This window comes from Ursus americanus, chromosome 30 (genome assembly GCF_024610735.1).
Source record: "Ursus americanus isolate L20-20 chromosome 30, mUrsAme1.1.p, whole genome shotgun sequence".
NCBI classification, from domain to species: Eukaryota; Metazoa; Chordata; class Mammalia; order Carnivora; family Ursidae; genus Ursus; species Ursus americanus.
The window spans coordinates 3,554,703-3,580,924 of record NC_142156.1 but is presented as its reverse complement, the minus strand read 5'-3'; the positions used below and the strand labels follow the sequence as shown (position 1 = coordinate 3,580,924).

Sequence of the window (26,222 nt, the reverse complement as noted above, 5' to 3'; positions counted from 1 at the left end):
GGGCCGGCCAGCTCAGGGGTCTGACGCCAGCCCGGGGGGGGGGGGGGGGGATACGCGTGAGGGGATGGTGGGTCAGGCCAGGCCCCGGCCCTTCACACCCCCTGCTTCCCCCACTTGTTAGCCACGTTGTGGACCTCGGATTCTGCTCTGTATTCTATTTGGTTATGATTATTTTTTAATGAGGTCAGACTGAAAATCCTCTGTCTGGGCCTGCCTGCCTAGGTTTGAAGGCAATTAAACTGGAGACTAACCTCTTAATTAGGGTTTCCCTGTGTAAATCTCGTTTGATAAATTCCTTATCATCTTTGGCTTTAACTACAGCGAGGCCTTGAGAGGGGATTGCGTTCCCCCCCCACCCCGGGACCTCTGAGTGCATCCCCCCCAAAGAGGCTGCCTGCCCGACAAATGGGGCTCCGCCAGCCAGCCAGAAACTCCCCCAGGAAGGGCTGGGAGAGAGGCCCCTTTCAGGGTTAATTAATCAGAAAATTTCGTGGTGCCCGGTGATTCCGGAGAATTTGTCTGCCACCTTTTTTATTCTCCTGTTCCCCCTTCTGCCTCCCTTCTAGGTCTTTCTTTAAAAAAAAAATTTTTTTTTTTGAGAAGGGGGAGAAGTGGACTCTACAAAAGGAAATCTGCAGCCCCCCCCTTTCCTCGCCACCCCCCCCCCACTTCTCCCCAACCTGTCTGTGCGGATGGTTAAATTTTCTTCCTTCCCTTTTTTAAATGCAAGTGCGGCTGGGAGTGGAAATGTCAGGGGTCAGGCTTCAGGCAGCAGGGAGCAGGGCCGGGCAGTTTGAGCTTCTGTCTTTGCCATTTGGGAGAAATCGGAGCTGAGCTTAACCCTTTGGAGCCCAGCCCCAGCCTGGGGGCTTGGGTGCCTCTTCTACTCTCTCCACTAGAGTCAAGGGACTTTGTCACCGGGACTTGGTTTTTTTTAGGGTTGTGGGCATGGGGGTGGGGCGGGTGGAGGGGGCGGGGGCAGGCCAGGGCCCGTCCCAGCAACAGCCCTTAGAAGGATGTCAGGTTGGATTTATGGTACTGAGCACCTGGGCTGTGTGCTGGGGACTGGGCTCCATTTGCCGTCCATCTGGATGGGATTGGTGGGCAAGCTTGGCCACATTCCCTGCTTTAACCCTGGCAGCATCCCAGGAGATGTCCCCCCTCTTACAGATGGGGAAACTGAGGCCCAGGGTGGGGGCGTGGAGATGTGCTGAATCTCCTAGTTGGTAACAGGCAGGGATGGAGCTGGGGTCTCTAACCCGAATCCTTGATTCCAGAACTCCCCAGGGTCCAGGAGGAGGACAGGCCTGACTCAAGCATGGCGTTTGGACTCCTTGAGAGCCCAGCACTTTCTCTGAGCCACCCATGGCATCCTCACACCCCTGTGAAGCACCTACTTCTGTGGGCCCATTTTACAGATGACGTGAGCGAGGCACAGAGGTGGGTGTGGCCGGCAGGTGGTAAAGCCCAGTCTGCACCCCATCTTTCCACCCACTGGGCCAAGCTGGCCCTCGGCATGGGGGCACCACCAGTTCACGGAAACAGGAGGGACAGTACAGCGCTTATGCCTTGTGACCAAAGGTCTCCATCACCTGTGGAGTTTTCCAGGGGCGACAGGCGAATGCACGGTCTGCGAACTGGGGCTCAATGCACGCGTGGCTGGTGTGTTGTCCAGGTGACACGGGGTCTGGTCTGTCAGTGGCTTGCAGAGCTGCCCCCAGCACCTGGGGCCCATTGTTAATGGTCACAAATGTCATGCCTCGGTTTCCTCTTCTGTGAAGAGGGGATGACAGCAGCATCCACCTCAGGGTTCTGTGGGAACTACCTTCATTCAAGCGTGTAAAGCCTTGTGCCCAGGGGCTCTCACCTGGCAAGCTTCGGTACAATGAATGTGCTGTTATTTATTCCTAATCATGGGGGGGAGGCAGGCGGCCACAAAGTCCCAATGAGCAGAAGCCCCGTGTTGCGATGGCGCCTATGTGAAGAGCCAGGAGTGGGAGCTGGGAGGGGCGGGAGCGCGGTGGGTGGGAGGGGGACTGAGCCAGGGGCTAACCTCAGAACCTAGGCCGTGTGGCCCTGGGCAAGTCACCTCACCTCTCTGTGCTCCGGAGGTGGGAGGGAATGCCGGCTTCCTCGGTCTGCGGTGGCATAAGTCTAGACCTTAAATTTGCAGGGGGAGTAGAGCAGGTTTGCTTCATGGCCTGGCCCTTAACTGGGCAGTGGCTATGGGATCCACTCTGCTGGCTGGGCCTCAGTTTCCCCGTCTGGAATGCATAAATCGCGGGGAAGCTCAGAGGCAGCGACATGCCCAGACGCATTCTGTAGCCTCCAAGGAAGCTGTTCAGACACCAGAGATGATTATTAGAATGATAGAAGAGTGGGATCGTTTCTCTGCCGAGTGGAGGGAAATCTGAGCACAGACGAGATAGCCCTTGGAAGTTCTAGGTCTGCCCCAGGACCTTGGCTCAGCATCTGCTTCCCAGAGGGTGCCGTGGGAGTAGGAGAGAGAGAAAAGGAGCCCTTTTGCTGTGTAGTCTTGAGTGAGTCCTGTGGCTACCCTCTGCCTCAGCTTTCTCATCTATAAAATGGGCACGACAGAGTTCCCACCTCGTAGGGTGGACGTGAGGACTAAGTAAAGTGAGGTAGAGGTATTCAGGGTGCCAGCCTGGGCTCCCACAGATGCCGTGCATTTGGTCACCGGTCACCAGTCACCGTGACAACGGCTCAGGCCAAGCTGAGCCTAGAAAGGTCTTTGGAGCTGCCTGAAGCGGAACTTGAATTCTCCCCTTGCTGGCCTGTGGCCTCCCTTCCTCCCTCCTTCTGAAACCGAAGCCCAGCATCTGCTTCCCCAGGAGCTGTTTAATATTCTGCTGGGGTAAAATGAACTCATTGGAGCCACCCGAAAACAGCTGAATGAACCCCCGGCGCCCGCGGCCTTTCAGAGCGGCTCCAGACCCCCCACCCCCACCCCCCAGACCTCTGGGAGGCTGGCAACCACAGCAGCTGTGGGAGAGGGGCCCCCTTTTCTTCTTGGAGCCCTGGGGGAGCCTGTGCCCCCAAATGGGGCTCCTGGAGGGCTGGTGGGGAGCTGGAGCATGGGGAGGGGCAGCCTGGGTTTCTCGGCCTGTTTGGGGCCTCGTTTATACTTCTTGGCTCAGAGGTTCTGTGCGTGGGGCCTCCTTGGGGAGGCCGAGAAAGCCAGGCCTTCCCCAAATTCTTCTGATCCTTCCCCGTCCCTGGCTCAGACTGGGTGCAGTGGAGGCAGGAGGCCCCAGCCTGCAAAGCTGCACTTGATGCCGACAATCAATCGTCACAGCTGTACCCACCGAGCACTTGCTGAATGCCAAACACTGTGCCCAGCGTGTTGTCTGTATTATCTTATGGACTCCCCAAAACCACTGTGGCAGGTTAGTCTCCTTGTTCCCGTTTGACAGATGAGGACACCGAGGCCCGAGGGGTGAGCTGGCTTGTCCAAGATCATGCCACTAGGAAGCGGCCAAACAGGAATCCATCCAGAGTCTGGGTTTCTCCTCGATGGCGTACAGATGTCTGCCCATGATCCTTTGGGACCCGGTGGCCTCTTCCCTAAAGTGGCGGTGGGGCGGGGGCGTGGTCCGACACGCCCACCTGCAGGGTTGTCCTGAGGTTACAAGACCATCATGCCCATGGAGCATTTAGCACGCGCATACAGTTGGTGCTCACTTATGTCATCATCACCTGAATACTTTGCCCGTTGCCTGTTTGGGGCAGATCTCAGGGCCTCTCCCTTCTCCTGCCTGCCTGCCTCCTTTTTCACCCCAGCAACCTGGGAAAGCGAATGGTAACAAAGTGCTTCCAGGTAGAAGCAGAATTAATTTCATGTAATTATCCCTGATAAAATTAAATATTACTTGCAATTAGTCTTGGGCAATTTCGCTACCGAAGCAGTGGGATAAAAACAGGCTGAGCTGGTGCCCACTGGGCCAGGCGCTGGGCTTGTTGGCGGTGAGGTGGGAGCTGCCCTTGGATGCCCTATTGCCAGGAGGAGCCTCAGCGATTAGCCCTGGGCTGGGTCCTTCCCGCAGGTTGGCCTGACGCACGTCTTGTCCACAGCCTTTCCGGAAGATCCCTGCAGTCGGCCTCCGGAAATGGAATCCAGACTTTCGTAGCTTCTGCCCAGCTGTGGTACTTGGGACAGATCACCTCCCTTCCGCGAGCCTCGGTTTTTCTCACTTGTAAAATGGGAACAGTCTGGCCCGTTCGGCGAGCGAGAGCGGAGGGGTCAGCAAACTTTTTCTGTAAGGGATCAGATGCTAAATATTTCAGGCTGCGCAGGCCATTTGGTCTGCGTCATTTCTACTTGACCTTGCTCTTGTCTCGCGGAAGCAGCTAGGGTGTGTGACGCAGAGGGACTGCCCAGTAAATGGAACCCATTACTGTTAGTGTTACCTGGGCTCGAAATTTTATAGTAGATTTAAGAGTCTCCGCTTTTCCTGTTCACACGGCGTCTGTGCATTTTTTTGAGTTCTTTGACTGAAGGAGGACCTATTACCCCCGTTGCAGGGAGATGAGGCTCAGAGAGGGACAGTGCCTTGTCCAAGGTCACACAGCGGGGTGAAGGCAGAGGCGGGACCTGAGCACCCCCCTGGTTCTCCGCCTGGCCCGGGGCCCACCTGGGAGGGCTCCAGATGCCAGCTGTCTGTATCAGAATGTGCTCATGCCTTAGTGAAGGTGTGACCTTGGGCGGGTCCCTTTGGGTCTCTCGGTCTCCCCGTACTCAACATCTGGAAAATGGAGATACTCCTACATTGCAGGTTGTCATGAGAATAAAGGAGGGGCCAGGGTAAAGGGACCCATGGGGCTGGCCACGTAGCAGGTGATCAAGACAGAGGTCTCCCTGTTAGTAGCATTGCTACTAGGATAGAGCAGGGCCGTCCTTTGTCTGCGGGCATGGCATTTCCAGGCCCTTTTAGAGGTTGTAAGCTCCCGCTCTCCAGAGCTTTAATGGGGAAGACGCCCTGGGGAGAGTAGGAGGAAGAAGATGGGAGCTTTCCTCCTGGCCTGGCCTGGACCTGCCGCCTGACCTTGGGGCAAGTCGCTTTATGTCCCTGGGCCTCAGTTTCCTCATCTCTGTGATTGCACAAGGTCAGATTCATACCTTCAGTGTCAGCTGCAGATCTGGATTGATTTCCTTCTGGCTGCCTTGAACGTTGTGTTGAGAAGGACTCTGAGGCCGAGTCTGGGCTCCCTGGGAACCGGTGCTGGGGGCGGTCCATGAGCAGCGCTCTGCTGTGGGCTCAACGAGGAAATACGTTTTGATAGGACTTCCTGGTGGTTGATAATCCTGGAAAAGATGGCCCCTGTGGCTCTTTCCCAGCCCCCAATTTACCTCCATCTATGGAACCTTCCATTGGAAAAATGATGGAGCTTGCCTTTTGTAAGCAAAGCAGTTGACGTGGCAGCCGCTGACACAGATGGGCATTCGTAGATGATAATTCTAGACCAGTGCTGTCCGATAGAACTTTCTATGATGATGGAGATGTCCTAGCTCTGCACTGTCCAGTATGTAGTGACAGCCAGCCACGGATGGTTGTTGAACCCTTGCCGTCTGGTTAGCTGTGCATGAGGAATTGATTTTTAAACTTTAAAAGCCACATGTGACTAGTGGCTGCCGTGTCGGACAGCCCCGTTCTAGACTCACAGAGCTCCCGAGCTATGGTATACGGGCCCCCAAGATCACAGACTTGTTATACCCAAGCAGGTCGTGAACTCTGGTAGGTTGTTGGGTGCAAGCCTGTTGCTTAGCAACAGACACGCAGTAGAGCGCGGGGCCCCCAGGCTGCCGGAAACCAGCCGGAAACCACCCCTGCAAGACTCCTTTCTGCTCAGGTGGGCGAGCTGCTGTACCTGGGAGTGAAGGCTTTTCCCTGTTGTCCCGCTCCCCTCCTTGGGGACCTGATTCCTTAGGGCTCAGACCCTGCAGGGGTGAGGCCTGGCCTGGCTCAGCCCCCCCCCATCAGATGGCAATGTGCTAGCTTCTCTTTACCCCGTGGCACCCCGAGAAACTGGCAGGTGCTTCCAGACACAGAGTGGGCGGACTGGGAGGGAAGGCAGGGTGTCAGCCCTTTAGGAGACAGGGGAATCTTTTTCTTTTCTTTTCTTTTCTTTTCTTTTCTTTTCTTTTCTTTTCTTTTCTTTCTTTTCTTCTCTCCTCCTCTCTCCCCTCTTCTTCTCTCTCTTTCTGGCGTGCAGCAAAAGGAGAAGGGGCTTTGGAAATGGACTTGCCCTCATCCTGCCTCGATTGCTCCCTAGCTGTGTGGTGTTGGGCGAGTCACGCCCCTGCCCTGAACCTGTTTCTGCGTCCTTTAAAAAGGATGCCCCTCCCTGTGTAGGTTGCTGGGAGGCCCTGATGCAATGATAGACGTGGAACTTTTAAGAACAACAACCACATCTGGGATGTGGTCCCCTTCCCTGAAGAAGGAAAACCAGAGACAGCGTGAGAGTGTGGGAGGGTTATTTAACTGATTCCATGCTTGGTGTGAACTTAACACTCACCTCGGGGGTTGTCTGAGTGTGTTCGGGGGCTGGGGGCCAGTAGGCAGGAGGGGTGGGCTGGGTGGGGGTGTTGGTTGGGAAAGGGGCCTTCCTGCATGGTCATTCACAGGTGGGAGGAAATTTCTGGCATTTGTCAGCTGACGCCCGCCTCCCCCATGAGAAAGTCACCTGCATTTTGTGGCTTCCTCACACACCAGCAGGGTCTAAAATAAATTGGGAGAATTCTAGCACCGAAACTTGGGAGGAAGTGTGCTGGCTGGCGGGGGGGGGGGTGTGTGTGTGGAAGTAAGTGTATGTCAGTTCTCCGTTGCTGGATAATAGTCTGCGAGGGGGTGTGGTCCCTCTCAGTAAATTTTGGGTAGGGGTTGGTGGGTAAACCCCCTAATGAAGTCTTGTTTCATTGGCACCAGGAAGCCTTGAAGAGCATTCATGTCTGTCTGGAGGCCCAGGTGACGTGGTTTGATCTTCCTTATTCTGGTGATTCTTAGGGTCTGTTCCTGCCGGTAGGAATGGATACAGTCAGCACATACTGGTTGAGGGCCTACCATGTGCCAGGTGCCAGGGCCACATTGGTGAATAGGACGGTTGAGGTTCTGATTCATGGAACTCATATTCTAGGGGCTGTGGTAGAGAGTAGGACAATTAGGAGAGGTCAGGGTTAGGACCAGGTGTTATAACACAGTATGCATTGGAGCCCACTGAGGAGCTTGGGAAGACCCACTTGAGGAGGGAGGAGACAGACGAATTACCGAGGTGAGGGGTGAAGTGACAGTAGTGGTCCAGAAAGAAGGGAGAGCAGGCAGGAGTAGTGTTGCCAGCACTTGGTGACAACATACTGCAAACTCCATTGGCAAACCTTCCAAATGAGGAGAGGACTGAGTGCTGGCTTAGGCAAGCAGGCACAAATTCTCTGATTTATTCACAGTTCTGCCCCTGACTTACTCTTCTCTGGCCTCAGTTTCCCCACTTTACAGTACTAGCCACCCCACCCCCCCGCCCCATCTTCCTAGGGTCCAGTTCTGGCTTCCTTACAAAACCACAGGAACAAGAGGGTGTGACCTCTGCCATGGAAGGAGTGTGGTGGCCCCTGCCTTTCCCTCAGAGTCCACATCCTGCCTTCCCAGGTCAACCCCAGAGACTTACTCTGGGCATTGTAGGCCCCACTGGGGACACAGAGGGCCGAGCCAAATTCCCGCTCCCATCCTCGAGGTACAGCTTAGCCAAGAGTTCCTATCAGTCCACAGCATAATTCGGGGTGGGCAGTACCTACTTGATGGCCTCTTTAGGTCACAGAGTCACGGGCCTGGCAGCAGGGACTCCTGCCACATACAAAGGGGATGGCAGCCCAGAGAGGGTGAGCGATACCCCTGGATTCACACAGCTAGCTTCTGGCACCACTGGGTCCTGGTTTCCTGCAGTAAGGGAGGGAGAGCCCCACCTGGAGGAAAACAAGTTGAAGGTTTTTTGTAGCAGAGACACCTGTCCTCGAAGCCTAGGCTGGACCTTCCAGAACCCATGGAAGATGGGAGTTGAGGATGGGTGGGCCAGCCACCGGGCAATCCAGGGGCTCTGTTACCTGTCGTTCGGATGGGAATGACCATCCATCTCCTTCCAGGCCCAGACCAGCTTCCACTGTTCCACCTGTCTCTCCCCCCCAGGCCTGGCAAATACCATAGGTGGTTAAGACCTTACAGGCTCTGGACTTGGCAGACCTGGGTTCGTGTTCTGACTCTCCGCTTTCTCGCTCTGTGACCTTGGCCCTGCTAGGACGGCTGAGGGCATAAATGAGAGCAGCCAGTGAGGAGACCCCGGGGCCTGTCCCAGGGCTGGTGCTCTGCCCACCAGGGTCCACTCAGGCCTGCTTGTCCTGCCTGTCACTGTCCCTTTGCCCATTGCTCTGTCCTTCCGCAAGCAGAGGCTGAGCTGTGACAGGGTCCTCAGAGGCCATGCAGGAGTGAGCTCTGGGGGGGGACCCATCTCCCCTGGCCTGATGGGGCTGACTTGTTCTGTCTTGGAGAGCCCGCCTTTCTCTTTTGCTGCCTTGTAGACACATTCTGGAACAATTTCTAAAATAACAACCCCTATCCTCCCATCCCCCCAACAAACATTTAAATGTTTTACTGACTTTTTAAAAAGATTTTATTTATTTATTTGAGAGAGAGAACATGAGCAGGGGGAGGAGCAGAGGGAGAGGGAGAAGCAGACTCCCTACTGAGCAGGGAGCCCGATGCAGGGCTCGATCCCAGCACCCTGGGATCATGACCTGAGCCAAAGGCAGACAGATGCTTAACCAACTGAGCCACCCAGGCGCTGTGTTTTACTGATTTTTAAATAGGAAGTCAGGGAGGTTTCTACTGTCGCCTGAGAAGCAACACAGGAACACAGCAAACGGGAGGGACAGTTTGACTCCCTACGGGTCACTGTGCAAGTCCTCAAAGATCAGCAGTGTTGTTCACACATAAGCACGTTCCTAGGGAACACGTATTGAGCACCTACTGGGTGCCTGGTGGCTCCTTCCTACTTGTGTGAGCTTAGACAAGTGACGTCACTTCTCGGAGCCTCAGGTTCAGGGGTCAGCAAACTGTCACTGTAAAGGGCACGATAGTCAATATTTTAGGCTTGTGGCTTATACAGTCTCTGTCACAACTAGTCAACTCTGCCGTTGTAGCCTAAAACAGCCATAAACGAAAGGTAAATATACGAGCGTGACTATGTACCAATAAAACTTTATTGATAAAAACAGACGGTGGGCCGGATTTGACCTGTGGGCTATGGGCTGCGGACCCTGGCAGGTCCTTCACCTGTGAGAGGGGGGCTGAGAGAATAGAAGCTGCCCTCTGGGGTTATGGTGAGGAATTAGTTTAAAAGAACGAACGTGTGACAGGTATTAACTCGAATTATTGTCTGTTATTGTTAATACTATCGTAGTCATTCTCCTGGCAGCCCTACCCAGTAGGTGTATGGTCTCATTTCACACATGGGGAAACTCAGATGCAGAGAGATAAGGAACTTTCCCTCAACCCTTCTGCTCACCGGTGCATAACCCAGGACGCGTGTTTTTGTGCCTTGGTTTCCCCACTTGTATCCTCCGCGAGGATGTGTTGATGTAAACGGACAGGGCACGGGGTTCACGTCCGTTGTGTGGAGGGGAGGTGGAGGCATAGAGAGGCGGAGGCCAAGGGCCATCAGCTGACACAAGGCAAGCCTGAGCTGGGTGTCTTACTCAGAAGCGGCAGGGGACGGATGGCCCGCCCAGTGAGACCAGAGCTCTCCCAGAGTACCACTCTCTTGGGGGTGGGATCGGATCCCCCCACTTGTTTAGAGCTGTGGAACACAAAAGACCTCGTCCCCAGTGGAATGTGTTTCCGAGTCAGGTGAACCACGCCAAGGCTGGAACGGATGCGGTACGAGTTTCTTATTCATGTTGACAGATTCCCGATGCCCCTCCCTTGCTCAGCAGCCTTCCTTGGCTCCCTTCTGCTCCCAGGAACGAAGCCAAACACTTCCTGAGGCCTCCAGGGGCCTCGTGACTGACTGCATTTCAACTTTGCAGCCTCCTTTTCCTCCCCCTCCCCCAGGCCCCAAATCAGGGCCCCTGGGCTGGCCCCTGGTTCTGCCCAGTCACAGTAGTGGCCTGGAGCTCACCTCTTGCTTCTCTCGCTGTGAAGCTTTGTATCCATCCTTAAGCACCTCCCCTGCCCCCTTGCGTGTCCTCTCCTCTGCAAATTCCTCCCCCGATCCCCACCTGTCCCCTGGTTCTGCGACACAGGGCAGCCTTGGGTTGTGAAAGTGACCGTGCTCTGTTTTACACTTACGTGTTTACTGAGTATCTCTCCGCCAGGCTGAGAACTTGGGGGCGGGGGGGGGGGGCGGCGGCAGGCAGGCTGGGAGCTCTGTGTTGGGATCCCCTCTCTGAGTCCTGCGCCCAGCATACAGATGGGCGCACCTGTTCAGTTGGGATGCTTTGGCTCATCGCCTGCTGTTCTTGCTGTCTTAAGGGCCCCTTCTTTTTTTTTTAAAGACAGAGAGAGAGAGAGGGAAAGGGAGAGTGGGGGTGGGAGGAGCTGAGGGAGAGGGAGAGAGAATCTTAAGCAAGCTTCACGCCCATCGCAGAGCTGGATGTGGGGCTCAGCCTCACCTCGCTGAGATCGTGACCTGTGCCAAAGTCTGGAGTTGGGTGCTTAACCGATTTGAGCTACCCAGGTGCCCCTCGAGGGCCCCCTCTTACAGGCTGGCCCCAGGAAGGCTCGGGTTGGAGAAGCGATTGTGGGAACAGCATATGGAAGGTCACCTGGGTACCAGCCCCTGGGTACTAGCCCACTGCCCCTCTCTACAAGGTGGGAATGACAGAACACCTATTTCAGGTGAGGAAATGGAGGCTCGGGGGGTCAGAGGAGTCGATGCAGGGTCCCGCAGCCTGGCGGTGATGGGCTTGGGATTTGACCCCAAGCCTCTAGCTGCAAACACACAACTATCCCATGACGGACCCCCTGGCACAGCCCTTCTGAGGGGACCCAGAAGGGCTATGGGAACCTGCCTGGGTGAGCAGGCCACCTGCAGCCCCACGGACCCCACGTGGGAAGGTCACAAAACTCCTGCAGACCCTGGGTGTGTGAGCAGGACACATGTCCCCAAGAGCTCCCACCCAAAGCATCAGCACTTCGAAAACTTATTTTGTGAATTCGAAGTTGTCGCTAAATTGGGTCTTTTCCTCCAGTGAGCTGAAAGTACGACGTTCTACTTCAACAGAAACATATGTGTCTGTCTGTCTTATTTTATAAGATAATTGTTGGGCGGCTGACCGCCCCCAGGCAGGGTGCTGGGAGCTCAGTGCGGCGTCCACCCCGGTGCTGGGTTGCGCCCAGTATAGAGGTGAGGATGCTGGGGCTCGGAGAGGGGCAGTGTCCTATCCAGGGCCACCCAGCCCCGGGTCCAGTGCCATGGGGCCAGGAATCGTGAGCGAGATCAGGCGAGCAAACAGAGCGGGGGGGGGGGCAGAATGGAAACAGGGGTGGAGAGGATCTCAAGTTAATAATCCTGCTAGCGATGCTGAGAGCGCTTGTTGGCTCATCTTGGGTGCCTGGCAGGGGGCTGAGTGCTCTGCTCACGGTACCGTGGGCCCTTCTGGTGGTTCTGGCAGGATGATGCCACCCCCATCCCCATTTGGACGCCCCGGGCAGGGGTCTTCCTGCTCGGGTACCCTTGCTGCACCACTGTGGGCCCTGTCAGAAGGAAGGGGCAGGCTGAGGGGTCGGCCTGCAGCCCCCCCGTCCCCTAGCCTGTCACGTCTCAGCAGCACACAGGCCGGGAGTGGCCCGGGGGGTGCGCGGGGCTCCATCTGTCACAGGTCACTGGCCGTGTGGCCCGGGGCGCCAGGAGAAGGAGCCCAATCAGAGGCTCGGGCCGGGGTGAGGGGCCTGCGATGTCCGTCCTGTGGGCTTGGGCCCTCGTCCGCCACCCTGTCTTCTCCTTCGGGGCCGGGGAAGGTCCCTGGCATCCAGCCCCCGCCCCCATCCCCAGCGCTCGGCCGCCCCGGTCCCCACGATGCCCTTGCTGCTTCGCCTCAGTGGAGCCCTGAGCCAGTTCTCAATCTAAATGACAGCTGCCCTCAGCCAAGTCAACTCCAATTAATTTCCGAAGGCTTCCAGGGGCCTGGCTGAGGCTCGCACCAGACTCGGCTGCCCCGGCGGCCCGTGCGAGGCCCCTTCTTCACCCTGGTGGGGCCGGGGACCCTGGGACCATACAGGATCCTTCCTGATCATGGGTGGGGGGCCCTTGCTGCCTCCCAGGAGCCCCCGTGCAAGCTTCGGATCGCCCCCATCAGATGGGGCTGGTGTGGAATCCGCCAGGCAGTGTCCATGGAGAAAGCATTGAATGGGGGGCCTCAGGATTTTGTCCTTGGCTTCTCTGTCACCCCGGGGTCATTCTCATCTCATCTGTGAGCATCAGAAATCAGGGCGCTTCCCCAAAAAGTGAGTGTTGATTTCAGGGAAAGACAGGGAAGTGGGGAGGGGGGGGGAAGAGAACAGAGAGATTGAGAAAGAATTGGGGGGGCGTCGTGTGAGAGAGAGAGAACGGGGGTGGAGAGAGGGAGCACCATTCACTTTGGCTGGGACATTTTACTTTTTCATGTGACTTGGGTGAACCCCCACACTTGGGCTTCAGACAGACCTGGGAGTGACCCCAGCTCCTCCACTGGCTAGCCCTGTGACTGTGGGTCAATGCTGTCCCCTCTCTGAGTCTCAGTCCCTCCCTCCCCCACCCGTGAAATGGGCTGGCGTGTCAGACCCTCTCTCCCCAGGTGTTGGGGTCGTCTGATGAGATAGGCCGAGACCTGGCCCATAGGGAGCCTGAGATCAGTGCTCACTCTTATCATCCCCGAGGCTGACAGGAATAGGGATGGGGTCACTTTTCCTTTCCTTATTTGTCACAGTGATACCCCTGCCAGAATTCGTCCTCGAAGGGAGGGCAGAGAAAGGGTGGAGATGCAAGCAGAGGGCTGGGCTGAGGACGGGCTGGTCCCTTGGCTTCTGTGAGATGCCTGGATGGCGTGTCACTCAGGCTGCCACCCGCCAGCCCTCAGTCCCTGATCCCTGGGGTTGTGCTCCTGGGGTTTACTTAGGCTAAGGTATCTTAATTTCTCTTGCTTGTGGTGGGCTCCTGCCCCAGCTTCCTGCCTACATTGAATGCAAAATCTGCTTTCCCTGAAGGAATGAGAAGAGTCAGGGAGGTTACGTATCTACCCACCACCATTCATTTCTGAAAGGACCAAATAGGCCCAGAGAGGGGGAGTGACTTGCCCAAGGTCACACAGCAAGCAGGTGAAGAGCTGGGATGAGAATGTGGATCATTCTTTCAAACGTTTAACAAATCCTGGGGCACCGAGCTGGCTCAGTGGATGGAGCATGCGACTCTTGATCTCAGGGTTGTAAGTTCGAGCCCCATGTTAGGTGTAGAGATGACTTAAAAATAAAATCTTTAAACAAGATAAATAAAATAGTTAACATCCTTTTCAGCAGCCTACTGTGTGCCAGGGACCGGAGAGACAGCTGGGATCCTCATGGCTGTGTCTACCCTCAGGGTCCCCAGGCCAGGCTCCTCTGAGGGGGGTTGGTCACAGGAGGGACTGTCAGCCCCTCTATAGGGGGACAGGTTCAGCAGGTTAAGCTTGCCCGAGGTCATGGAGCTGGTGAGATTTAGACCGGGGTGGGATTTGAATCCAGGCTCTGAGCACACAGAGCTGGGCACCCCCGAAGCTGCCGAGGGTGGGGGAGGAGTGGAGTGGGGGTTTGGGTGTGCCGTTTTCCTGCCTTGTTGGTGGTTCTGTAGACCCTCTGTGTGAAGCCCACCTTCTGGCTTAGATTTGCTGTTTCCACTCTGAGCCCGAAGTAGGTGAGTGCCCTGGACCCCGTGTACCTCCTTGGAGGAAGGGACATGGGCCAGGGCCCCAGTATGGACAGGCAGCTGAGGAGGGCTTCTGCTTTGGGGTTGTGGGGCCCTGCAGAAGGGTTCCAGTTGGGTGGTGGGGGTCAGTTCTACTGGGGTTGGGTCCCCCACATCCCCAGTGGTGGGTTCTTGGAGATGGGCCTTTGTGCTGCCTTAAAAATCCTTGGGACTGTGCTTACCACGGGGCAAGGCTCTCTCCTGTGACTTTCGTCTGCTGTGACAGCTGGTGGCCATTGCTTGAGCACCTGCCGTGCACCAGGCACCCTAGAACCTGGTGTAACTCGGCAAGGAGCTGGGTGCTATCCTTGTCCCATTCCAGGGACAAGGGAAGGAAGCTGAGGCTCAGAGAGGGACAGTGATTTGCCCAAGGGCAACCCGCTGCGGGAGCCCAGGGCCCGAGATGCAGACTTTGGTCGTCTGAGTCCAAAGCCCCTCCCCGCCATGATGTGTTTCATCTTCAGCAGCTTGTTGTCGAGGGGCCCAGAACTCAGGACCACCCCCCTCCCCGCCAGGGTGAGATGTCTCAGTGCATCCGTGTAGCCGGCTCAGAGGTAACTGGTACTTCATCGCCCTTATGCTGGCTGGGGGCAGGGGTGTCATCTGTGAGCAGGGGGAGGGGTCACCCACCTCAGGGTAGGGGCATCAGAGAAACTTTGCCGCAAGGCTGACATCCAGGTAAATGGTGGAGTCAGCAGGGGTGAGGAGGGGAGGGTGTTCTAGGCAGAAGGAGGGGTGGAGGCGGGAAGGATCAGGGCTTTGCTGAGAGACTGTACAGCGGGCTTACAGACAGGTGAGCCTGGAGGCCCAGGAGGAGAGCAGGCCGGGTGAGACAAAGCTGGGAACTGTATCTTGGGAGCACTGGGGAGCCGTGGAAGGTTTAAGCAGGAGAGGGGGCTGCCCTGGTTGGTGCTTCAGGAAAGTCACCGGACTCACAGGGGAAGTGGCCTGGGGGCCAGTGTGGAATCAGAAAGGAGACAGTGGGGGTCTGCCCCATGGTGGAGACAGTGGGGAGAGAAGTGCGGGGGTTTTGGAGGCAGCCTCTTCCTTCCCTGGTGCCGGGATGCTGGGGCCTGGACAAGAGTGAAGAGTGACGTTCAATGCTCAGAGCTAGCCTGGGCGCAAGGGCTGGCCTTTCTTGGAGATGGGGCACAAGGAGCTAGGAGAGTCATGGATGTGTCTGGGGGCCTCTGGGACTCCCGGGCCACAGGACAGGGGCGCTGATAGGGCATGGCCCAACCCTGTGGCTCCCAGGCCTGCTTCTGCTTCCGGCCTCAGTGGCCCAGCCCCCAGCTGAGTGGCAGCTGTCAGACACCAGCGTCTCCCCTGCCAGGTCCAAATAAAGGAAAAACCAAAATACATTTCCCTTTGTCGGCATCCAGCGAGGGTGAGTCGGGCGAGAGTCATTCGCTATTGTGTTCTGGGGCCCACACTGCTCCTTACATAAGCTGGGAGTTAAAAATACGCACGGAATTCTAATTTGCCTGCTTTGCCTGGGATCGCACCCCGATCACCCCCCCCCCACCTTGGGACCCGTGGAGAGGAAGAGACTGTCCCGTGGCCAGTATCCCCTACTGGCACGTGTCAGTGTTAGTTCTGACTGCCTCCAAGGCCCTGGGCTGTGAAAGACCAGTGAGTGTAATAACCTTTTTGGGGGGATGCACCATGTGTTGAAGTCTTTACCTGTGTTATCTCGATCAGTCCTCCCAGAAGCCTGCGATCTTGGTTCCCATTTCACGTACAGGTTAACACCTTGCCCAGGTCACACCCCGGATGGATAGGAGGTGCCCAGAAGTCCCCTCTCTGAAGGTTCGGGGACAGATCCCTGTGGTTTGCCAATGCCACCAAGCCCTGCCTTGGGAGGGGTGGGGGGTGGGGAGGGTGGCGGCTGCCCCCACGGAGCTCTTGACTCCTGAGGGTGTGGCTCACCCAAATTGGACCCCAGTCCTGGGGACACTGAGTGCCGAGCAAGGTGGTGACAAGGCCTGTTTTGACGACTTTAAAAAAAGGAAGAACACACGGCTTCCTCCGTGGGCGGCATCTCAAGATGTGAAAGGAACCACGAGGTGTCCCCTTCTCCCTTCAGCCCAGTCATGGCTGGTGAGAGGGTCGCTGGCCCCCCCCGGCTGGCCCCGCGGTCCCTGCTCGCGCCATCGGGCGGGAGTCCGCTCTGTGCTGGGCAGCATGGTAAGCCCTTGACGTGGATCATCTCATTTAATCCTCTTCGCTGCCTCCACGACGGCCAGTGCTTTTGTCTTCCCCGTTTTCTAGGGCTGAGGTTCTAGGAGCTGCAGTGATGTTCGCGAAAGCCCCGTGCTCTGCAAAGGGTAGGCGCTGTCATGCTGGAACCCTGTAGGAGAAGCAGCATCCCGCCTGTTACTCGTGCGGTCCCTTCTTTGCCACTGGCTCAAGGTCCCCTCCTTCCCTTCACGGCACTTGCCGTCCCTGTTGGGGATCGATCCGACTCAGGTCTCACGGTCACCGTGGGGGAGCAGGAAGCAGCCGGCACCTCTGTGCCCTGGTTCCAAGTTGGGGGCGGAAATGACCGAGTGGCTGGCGTGCTGTGTTGTGAAGGGAGGGGGTGCTGGGGAAGGGCCGGTAGATCAGCTAGGACTTGTGTGCACGGAAGAAGGATGGGGAGGAGGAGCCAGGCTTCCCCCCTCCAGGCCCTGCCCCTGCACATGGGGACTGAGGTGGTCGGTTCTGGCCTGTAGGGGACTATTGTTACAAACTGTCCCCACGGCCTGCCCTTGCTGGGCGGGCGTGACATCTGGTCCTGGGAACCGGAATCCCCTCCCCTCGGTCCCTGTGCTGCCTGCACGGGGTGAGACCCATTTGGGGTGAGAAGTTTTGAGTTGATGACACCCCTGCCTCGAGGACTGATTCCCCCCACATGCACAGTGTCATCCCCTCTTTCTCTTGTATGATCCCCGCAAGCTGCTCGGAGACAAGCCTGCCGGGAATCTCCATCCCCAAGTTGCAGATGGGGCCCGCTGCCCAGGTATGGGGGCTTCGAGATCCCACCTCAGCCCAGCGCTCGGGGAATCCCGGACGCAAAGGAGAGGGCTGGTCCAAGCTGCTGGCCTGGGCCCGGGTGACCCCTGGGCAGTTCCCTGCCCCCCTAGGGCCTCAGTCTTCCCATCTGTCAAATAGGGATGAGGGTCCCTCCACAGCCCACAGGCCCCTGCTGAGTGCCTCCTGTGTGGGGGGTGCTTCGGTGAACAGACCCCTGCCCCCTCCAGCTGCAGCCACAGTCTGGTGGGAGAGGCTGGTCGCTAACAAGTGGAAAATGTGATAGTCTGCATCGGTGTCCCTGGTACACTGAGTAACTCCAAGGGTGTCCCCCCAACCGTGGGTGCTCGGCGAGGGGTGGTTTTATCTCTGGGTCCTGGCGTCAGGGGCCGGCATGCCTGCCACCGGCAAGGAGCAGGGACTGAGGGCTTTTCTGGAGCGGGGCAGGCCCTGACTTGAGGCGGCTTCCGTGGGACTGATTTATTCGCAGCTACTCGGCAGCCCCGGGGAGGTGGGGGGGAGCTGCGGTCCTAGGGCGTGTTGAGTCCCCCCGGCTGGAATGAATCCGGCGGGAGGATGAGTTTGGTCATGCTTGGGTTGTCAAAAACTGAATAATGTTCTCTCTTAAAAGTATTCCCCATGGATACCAGACTCTCTCGTTCGTCCCAGGCAGAGGCTGGGAATCCCGCGCCCATGCTCTGTGACATTGGGCCAGCCCCTCACCCTCTCTGAGCCCCAGGTGCCCTTCTAGCCTGGGGAGAAGGGGCACCCAGTTGCTGGGCTTCCGGAGGGGATGGAATGAGAGAACACACGGGCGTGTTCAGCTGTGTGCCTGGCACGCCCTCATTAAATCCTCCCCAAGTAAGAAGAGCAGCTGTCCGTACGGTTGGCACACGGCATGCTTCAGAGTCGTCTCCGAATAACTTGGGAATATGGCATCTTGAGGACATGTGGCCATTTGGGTCAGTCTGGAAACATCACTCAGCAAATCCAGCTCCCAGAAGGGTCCACAGGCCTCTTCCGTCTGAGCACAGACCTCGGGAAATGTCGACTTTCCTTCACCTTCCTGGCGCGGCAGTCACAGAGCAAGGGAGCCAGGTGTCAGGAGCTTGGATCTGGGTCTCGTCTTTCTTTAGCTGTGCAGACTTTGACAAGGGGCCTCGGTTTCCCATCTGTAAAATGGGCACAAGCATTGCTGTGTCAGCTCTTTGAGATAATGAGTGTAAAGTGAAGTAAGGAATCCTTTTTAGAATTCTCTCTCTCTCTCTCTGTGGCAGATGCTCCCCGCCCCCAATCCAGATCTCACAATGCTTGGAGCAAGATTCCTTCTGGCGGATTAGGGAGTGGGGCGTCACTGGGAGCAAGCCTGAGCCCAAGAGCAGAGGGGTAGGGGCTGAATCAGAGGCCCCTGGCTTCCCGGGGTATCTTCTCCGCAGGAGGCCCCAGGTGTGGCATAAGCAGCCTCCCAGCGCCACTGCTGCTAACCAGCTTTGAGACCTGGGGCTCAGGACCTCAGCTTCCCCTTCTGTGAAATGGGAGCATAGACGCCAGTCTCATGGGCAGGAGCGTGCCCACCTGGCCAGTCCCAAGGAGGGGATGAGACTTGGGGACCTCTAGATGGCCGCAAGGACCCCTCACCTCCTGACCTCTCCAGAGACGATTCCAGCAGCCCTGTGGGGGGACCTCTCTGCATGCCAGGCCATTACGAGGCCCGAGGGAGAGGATGTTACCTCCACTTCAGCAATGAGGAACTAAGGCTCGGAGAGAGGGAAAGCGGCAGACCCCTTGCCACACAGTGGTGGGGCTGGGATTGGGACTCAAGCCCCATGGTGCCTGTGACTCCAAAAATGACTGCTAGGATGCTCTCTCCTGGCTTCACCGCCAGCTCCCGGAGGAGGAGGAGGAAGATGGCGTCTGCCTGATTTCCTGCCGGATCCGCAGGGCTGGAACCACTCCTGGCACATAGTAGGGACTCAGGAAGGGCTTATTAACTGGATGAATGAGGGAAGGCGCAAGGGAAAGAATCTTCCCCCTCGGCCCCAGCTGCTCCCGGCACGCGGGTCCTAAGCAGGTGTCTCTGGGACTCCAGGGTGGGAGCCTGGTTAGTCACGGCCTGGCCCGTCCTCTGGGAGGATTTTCTCCGCAGGCTGTGGCTCAGCTCCCAGGGGAGGCCTCCCCTCTTAATCCCAGAGGGCGGGATGGGCGGGGTAGCTGCTGCCTGGCACAGGGCCCTGCTGAGGAGGGCGGGCCGGTCGTGGAGTTCAGTATCTGGGTGTGTTTCCTTAGCCAGAGCGCCCCCCCTCCCCAATTCCAGCTTTTCTCACTTCTTCGGAGTCAGAAATGTACCACAGACCCATGTTCCAGCCCAACTCTACCCCTTCCTGGCTGTGTAACCTTGGGCAGGTCACCTCTCCTCTCTGAGAGTCTGGCCCAAAAAAGGGGAGTGATGAGAATAATCATGGACATATAGTAGGTCTGAGAACAGAACCATTGGTCACTTGCAGCAGTAAACTAGCAGTCCCCCGAGATGACTGTTGCATTCCTTCCCTGCCTCAGAACTCCCAGCTCTTATCCTCTTTGAGTGTACTTCATACTAAGGTGTGAGTGGTTGTCAGACTTCCTTTCCCTGCAAGTCTATCTAACTCAGGCATCAGTATGGTCTTTGGTGTTTCTGGTGCTGTGTGACTGAGTGAAAAGGAAATGGAGGGTGTAGGGGGGGAATAGACTCCCTCACCCCCATCACCATAAGTCCCTTCATAAAGCAGCTGGGGATGGGCAAAGGGCACTGGTCTGGTTGGGGAGTCTGGACTCTTCATCATTACTGGTCTGAGCAGTGTGGTACTGTTTCAGGAAGTTCCCAGCACACAGTAGGCCTCTAGCAAATGTCCAGAGGATGACAAGAGAAAGGGCTGTGTTCTAGACCCAGACAATCCTCCCCTCTACCCTTTAACTGCATCCTACATATCCTTCAATGCCCAGTTTGGATACCCCTCCTCCAGGAAGCCTTCCCAACTGATTTCACATCCAGTCAATCTTCTGGGAACTCTAGTCCATCAGAGATGGGCTGACCCTGTCCAATGCTCCCATTTTCTGACAGGGGGGAGAACCTGACATGGAGCCAGAGTCCTACCCTCCGCTGAGGTCTCATAGCCACCAGAGGCAACAGCAGGGGGATTTGAACCAAACATCTCTAGATCTCAGCCCCTCTTCAGGCATGAAAAGAGGGCGTGGGCAGTGCCTCTCTTCCCTTCGCTCTCCCACTCCGCCCCCCTTAGGGCCTCCCATAGAGCTGAGCCTGCTGCTAACATTTCTTCCTTTTTTCTCTGCAGCCCACGACCTCCCTGCAAATAAGGCCTCAGCAACCCAGCCGGGGAGCCACTTGCAGTGCCTGTCTGTCCACTGCACAGACGACGTGGGCGACGCCAAGGCCCGAGCCTCCGTGCCCACCTGGCGGTCCCTGCACTCCGACATTTCCAACAGATTCGGGACATTCGTGGCCGCCCTAACTTGAATCGACAAGAAATGCCCCTCCCCCACCAGGCCCTTTCCGAGCCCCCTTCCCCCCCCCCCCCGCCCCAAACCCCTCCCCCTGACCTCACCCTCCTGTTAATTCGAAAGGGCCACTATTGCTGAGTGGATGATTTTTTTTTCTAGGTTGGTACCTGCTTAGTGGCATATGGACCGGAAAGGGTTAATTTAAAGGGAAAAAAAAAAAAAACCTCAAAAAATTTTTTTAAAAAAGAAAACTCGTCTGCCACAGTATGTTACCAGTGTTAACCCTTCTGCAGTTAGCAAACTTTTGCTTCAGCCTTTTTCCTGCTAGATAATTCCCGTTTTTCTGTAATCTTGGCATACGTTTTTTAGATGACCTCTTTCCTTGTTTTATTTTCATGCTGCTGTATGTCCAAGCATTGTTATTTCGTAATAAGACAAGAGTTACTTTCTTCTTTATTCTCTTTTATTCTTGTTCCTCTCCCCCCCACTTCCAGCCTTCCCCCCCCCCCCTTTTGCTTTGTTCACTGCTTATTAAAATGGAAATCCTGGAGAATAGTAGTTCTGGAATATTGCCGGGCGAAAGTCAAACTGTCATCACGATATTATATATTGACACCCAACTGTCATCAGTCAGGCAGGAGCCAAACAATTAATGCCCCCCTTAGGTATTCTGCCTGGGATTTTGTTTTGTCTGTTCCCTAAGAAAATAGAGAGATATATATTTTCGTTCCTACAAACACACGCTCAGCCTTCAGCTCCGTTCTGTCTTCTGCTGGAAGCTGTCCTCTCTGCAACGGAGGTGATGACGTGTCCAGCCCGCTCAGTGGGAAGAAGTCGGAATGTTCGACAGTGGTGTTTTCTCTCCTTTTCTGGGCCTCTGTGCAAACGCCCAGGCTCTGAATTTTCACACTATGCTAAGCAGCCCTGGTGTGCGTGGGGGATGGTGCCCTTCCAGCCTGCAGAGTCTCTGGGGGCTACTGGGTTGTGCCCTGCTGCTGCCAGGCTGGCTGGGTCCTGGGTGCCCAAGCCGGGGGGAGGGGTGGGGGGGAGATCAATGCTCAGCCCTTGACCTTTGCCCACCGCCTTCCCAGCCACACCTTGCCTCGGGAGGAAGGAGGTGGGACTGCGTGTATCTTCCCCACCACTCCCATTCTGTCCCCGCTCCCCATCTATTTCTCCCCCTCCAACCTGGGCAACCCCCCATCCCTGGGAGGGACGAGGCTTTTGCTAGCACTTTTCCAGGGGCTCAGGGAAGGACACCCCCTACCCCCAGGCTCAGCCTTCTCTGAACCTAGGTGTGCATTTCTTTGGCAGGCTCCTGGGGGCTCTCGGAAGGAAACAATGAACATGACCAATGACTTTGATGCCTGGGCCTTTTTCTTTAACCCCAGAATCCCCCCCCCTCGTTTGATTTAATCTCAGCCTGTTGCAAAACTCGAACCATATCCCAAGCGCCTCACCAAGGAATAATCTCTGAGCAGAGATGGGGAGCGGCTAGGTGAGCAGGCAGCAGCGAGCAGTGCTCCCGGACCCCTGTCGAGGACCCAGAGTGGCAATTGGAGGCCCAGGGTTGGCCAGGCAGGCACCTTTGGGTTCTGTGCATGCCTACAAAAGGCTCGTGTGGCTGGGGGGGGCGGGTCGTGAGGGGCACACGATTCCAGGGTGGGTCAGACAGGAAGTGACTGATAGCCCTTCACCCAAATCAGTAACTCCCCCATTTTCCTTCTATTTTTGTTAAAGAGCAAGTCTTACTAAAGCTCTACTTTGAGCCTGGCGTCCCCTCCCCTCTGTCCCCAGAGTTTCTAGACCTGGATTTTTTTTTTTTTAAGCAAGTGACCTGAAGGCTTTGGGTTCACCATCCAACACCCACATTGTTTATTTCAAAGAACTTTTCAGCAAAGGGGTAAGAGTGTCCAGAAAAATCTCGCTCTTTCCCCTCCCTCTTCTTTCCTGCGGGGGCTCTTTTGGCTTGGGTCTGCATCCCGATGGTCCTTGCTGGGACCGTTGGACCAGGGGCCCGGCCCCGGGGGCCCACAGAAGGTAGGCAGAAGAGCAGGTGGTGTGAACTGATCAGCAGTGAGAAGGTGTGAACTGATTCAGTCCCCGAGTTCTGCCACCAGAGGAAAGAGAAAGAGAATGTCCCTCCTGCCAGGGGCCTCAGGAGAAATCAGCCGTAGTCTGAGCAAAACGCCACGCCCCCTCCGATTCCACAATGTACAGCTGTTTGAGAGCTTTATCACTTTATTTTTAAAACAGGAATGATTTCTCCTTCATTGCTTAAGGCCGGGGAGCCAAGCGTCTTGACTTCTGTCTCTGACTTTCCCTGCGTTGAGTTCATTAGCACCTGGCCATCAGCTCGTGGTCCTAGCAACGTCGGAAACCCCTGAAGTTTTAAACTTTCTTGCTCCCCACGACCCCAGAATGGAACAGCTTTAAAAATAGCCTTAAGCAAAAGGATGTTATTTCATTAAATTTGGTTTAATGGAAAGAATAAAAGCAAATTAAAAACACACCCAACCCACGAGACTCCAAACACTGGTAATCGGTACTGCATAGCAAACTTTTTTTGGGAAAGAAAACGAAAACGTTATTGCACATGTAAAATATAAAATCTTAACTCTGCTGTGTGTTAGGCAATCCTGTAATCTTTTTTGACTCTTAAAAGAAATTCATTTCTGAAATGCTTGGTTGGAAGACTGTGACAATAGCTCATGAAATTGAGTGTTATTTTTTTCTTTCTTTTTTAAAAAAATATGTAAAGTGCAGTCTTCTGTATTCATGCATATTGTATATACCTGTATATGTTTTCCTGAGCAGCTAAATAACAATAAATATGACGTTAATGGTGACTGTGGTACATTTGTGGGTGGGGCTTGTTTTATTTGTTTCCCCACCCCCTCTGTTCAGAATCCCACGGGGGATGGGAGTGCGGCTCTGGACGCTGTAATGCGCATGCGTGCGTGTGCATGTGCGCGCGCCTGCGCGCGTCGATGCTGTTCTCAGTTGGGTCATCTCAGTTTCTCAACCTGGGCACTCTTGACATTTGGGCTGGATAATCCTTTGTGGCGGGTCTGTCCCTTGTCCTCTAGGACGTTGAGCAGCATCCCTGGCCTCTACCCACTAGATTACAGGGGCACCTCTCCCTCCCCCCCCCCCCCCCCCCCCGTCCCCGGGACAACCCAAACCTACCTAAACATTGCCCCATGTCCCCTGGGAGGCATGATCCTCCTGGGACTGAGAACCGCTGGTATCTGATTGGTGTGGGAGGGTGGGGGCAAGGAGAGACCACCCAGGTGGTCAACCTGTGGGGCTGCTTTTGGGTCCCAGCTCCGAATTCAGATCCCAGTAAGCTTTCTAACCTCCTGCAAGTTATGCGCGTAGCCTCTCACTTCCTCCTTTCCCTCCTCTGTGAAATGGGTCGAACTCATGGAGTTACATGTGGGTGGACCCAGCAGGTAGGAGGGCTCCATGTGCATACATGGCTGGCATGGCTTCATTCTCCCGGCATGGCACAGCTGACAGCGGTCTGGGGTTGGCTTTCCCCGACTGGATGTTGCTTCCTCCGCTTATAACCATGGGCTCTGGGCAAGTGGTTCAAACCTGGTCTCCATTTTCTTGTCTCAGAAATGGAGCAAATAGGGGCACCTGGGTGGCTCAGTTGGTTAAGCTGGGGACTCCTGATTTTGGAGCAGGCCATGATCTCAGGGTTGTGGGATCTGGCCCCGCATGGGGCTCCAAGCTCAGCGGGGAGTCTGCTTGAGATTCTGTCTCTCCCTCTCCCTCTGCCCCTCCACCTGCTCTCTCTCATAAATAAATAAATAAATAAATAAATAAATAAATAAATAAATAAATAAATAAATCTTTTTAAAAAATGGAGCAAATAACATCTAGCTCTCAGGTTACTGTGAGCACCAACCCTGTTCCAGGCCCCATAAAAGTTCTGCCATCCTTTGGGCAAGAGCTTCGTTCTGGTACCTGCAGCCTCAGACTCAAGGTCATTACAAGACATTAGTATACAAAAGGGGGTTTGGGGATGAAGACATACACAAGGAAATTGACATTTAAAAGTGAGGGGACTATGTCTCATAACCCATGGCAGTACAAAGGACAAATGTCACTGTGAGATTCATGAATCCCACGGAGGGGGCTTAGGGCAGGTTTTCTTCAGCAGGTTATGTCCATGTGGGGTTTTGAAGGATGAATAGGAGTTCATCGTCTATAAATTTACCCTGATTTGGCAGAAATTTTGTTGTATTTCTTCCCTTCAGCTTTTAAGGGTATTTTTTTAATATAGGCAAAGGCATATTTGTCAGAATATGAAGTTTTAAGGACAAGGCCTGTATATTCACTTAAATTTGGAGAAGCTTAAAAATCTCTCTAACCTTTAAAGCTCTCCTGCTCAAAGTGACAGTGGTGTATGATCCCGTTCAGTACCCGGGGAAGGGAAAAGAAACGCCAGAATGATGAGCATTGGGTGTGGGCATTAAGGAGACTTTAGGTCGGTGTGAAATGAATGAAGGAGTGTCACAGAGGGCCCAAGAACTAGAGAGCCATGGACTGGCACATCATTGGGGGTAGGTGGGGACCTGAGACTTGGGGGCTGCAACATGGGGGTGCGTGTTGGCCCCAGGGAGGGCCCCAGGTAGGGCTCCAGGGTAGGGTATAGGTTGCAGGTTGACCTTTCCAAATTGACAGAGAAGCACCATCTTACCAGAATGTTCCAGCACATACCTCCTCCACCCAGCTCTGACGACGGAATGGGGGAGGAGTCGGGTGGACCTTCTGCTCTTCCAGAGCTAGGGGGAAGTGCAAAGAAGGACGTCCCATCCCCCCTTCCCTTTAAAAAAATTTTAGAAAAAGATTCTAAGAGCAGAGGGAACCATGGATTTCCCTCACTGACAAGGGGATGGGCAGGAAGGACCCCCCCCAGGGCATGGCAATGGCATTGCAGCAGACGTAGAGGGTGTGGGAGGTGCCAAGCTTGGGCCCCCAGACCAGGCTGGCCTGAGGTGGTTGTGATGGTGGGTGAGTACCAAATTCTGCAATTATCACGTGGCCTAACGAGGTGCCCTAGGAACCTTGGAAAAACATTTTTTTATTGAGATAAAATTTACGTCACATAAAACTCACCATTTAAATGATTTTAAAGTGTAGAAGCCAGTGGCTTTTGGTGTATTTACAATATTGTGTGACCATCCTTGCTATCCATTTCTAGAACATTCTTATCACCCAAAAAAGAAACCCTGTACTTGTGATCATTAAATTCCAGTTACCCCCTCCTTCCAGCCCCTGGCAATCACTAATTTACTTGCTGTCTCTATGGCTTTGTCTATTCTAGACATTTCACATAAATGGAATCGTACAATATGTGGTCCTTTGCTGGCTGATTTCTTTTCCTTAGCCTGAAGTTTTCAGGTTCACACCTTTTTAATGACTAAATACTATTCTGCTCTAGGAATATACCCATTTTTATCTAGTCGCCGGTTGATGGACATTAGAGCTGTTCACATTTTGGGACTATTATACATAATATTGTTGTGAAATTTCAGGTGCCAGTTTCTCTGTGAACATATGTTGTCAAATCTCTTGGGTGTGTACCTAGGACCGGAATCACCCAGTTGTATGGTAACCCCGTGTTTAACTTTTTGAGGGACCGCCAGACTGCTTCCTGAGCCGCTGCACCATTTTACATCTTGGAAAGGAATTTTTATGTGTTTATTTAACCCATTGTTCCCCAC

General features: G+C 55.1%; 1 protein-coding gene across 2 annotated transcripts in view; it reads left to right on the top strand.

Moving 5' to 3' along the window:
- Positions 1-23,333, top strand: part of MN1 (MN1 proto-oncogene, transcriptional regulator) — a 47,227-nt gene extending 23,894 nt beyond the window's left edge. For both annotated transcript variants that reach the window (XM_045791225.2, XM_087857185.1), the window contains one exon: positions 20,319-23,333. In XM_045791225.2, coding sequence (XP_045647181.2) covers positions 20,319-20,500 — 182 coding nt within the window. In that variant the 3' untranslated portion in view covers positions 20,501-23,333. The remainder of the gene's footprint in view (positions 1-20,318) is intronic.
- The last annotated feature ends 2,889 nt before the right edge of the window (positions 23,334-26,222 follow it).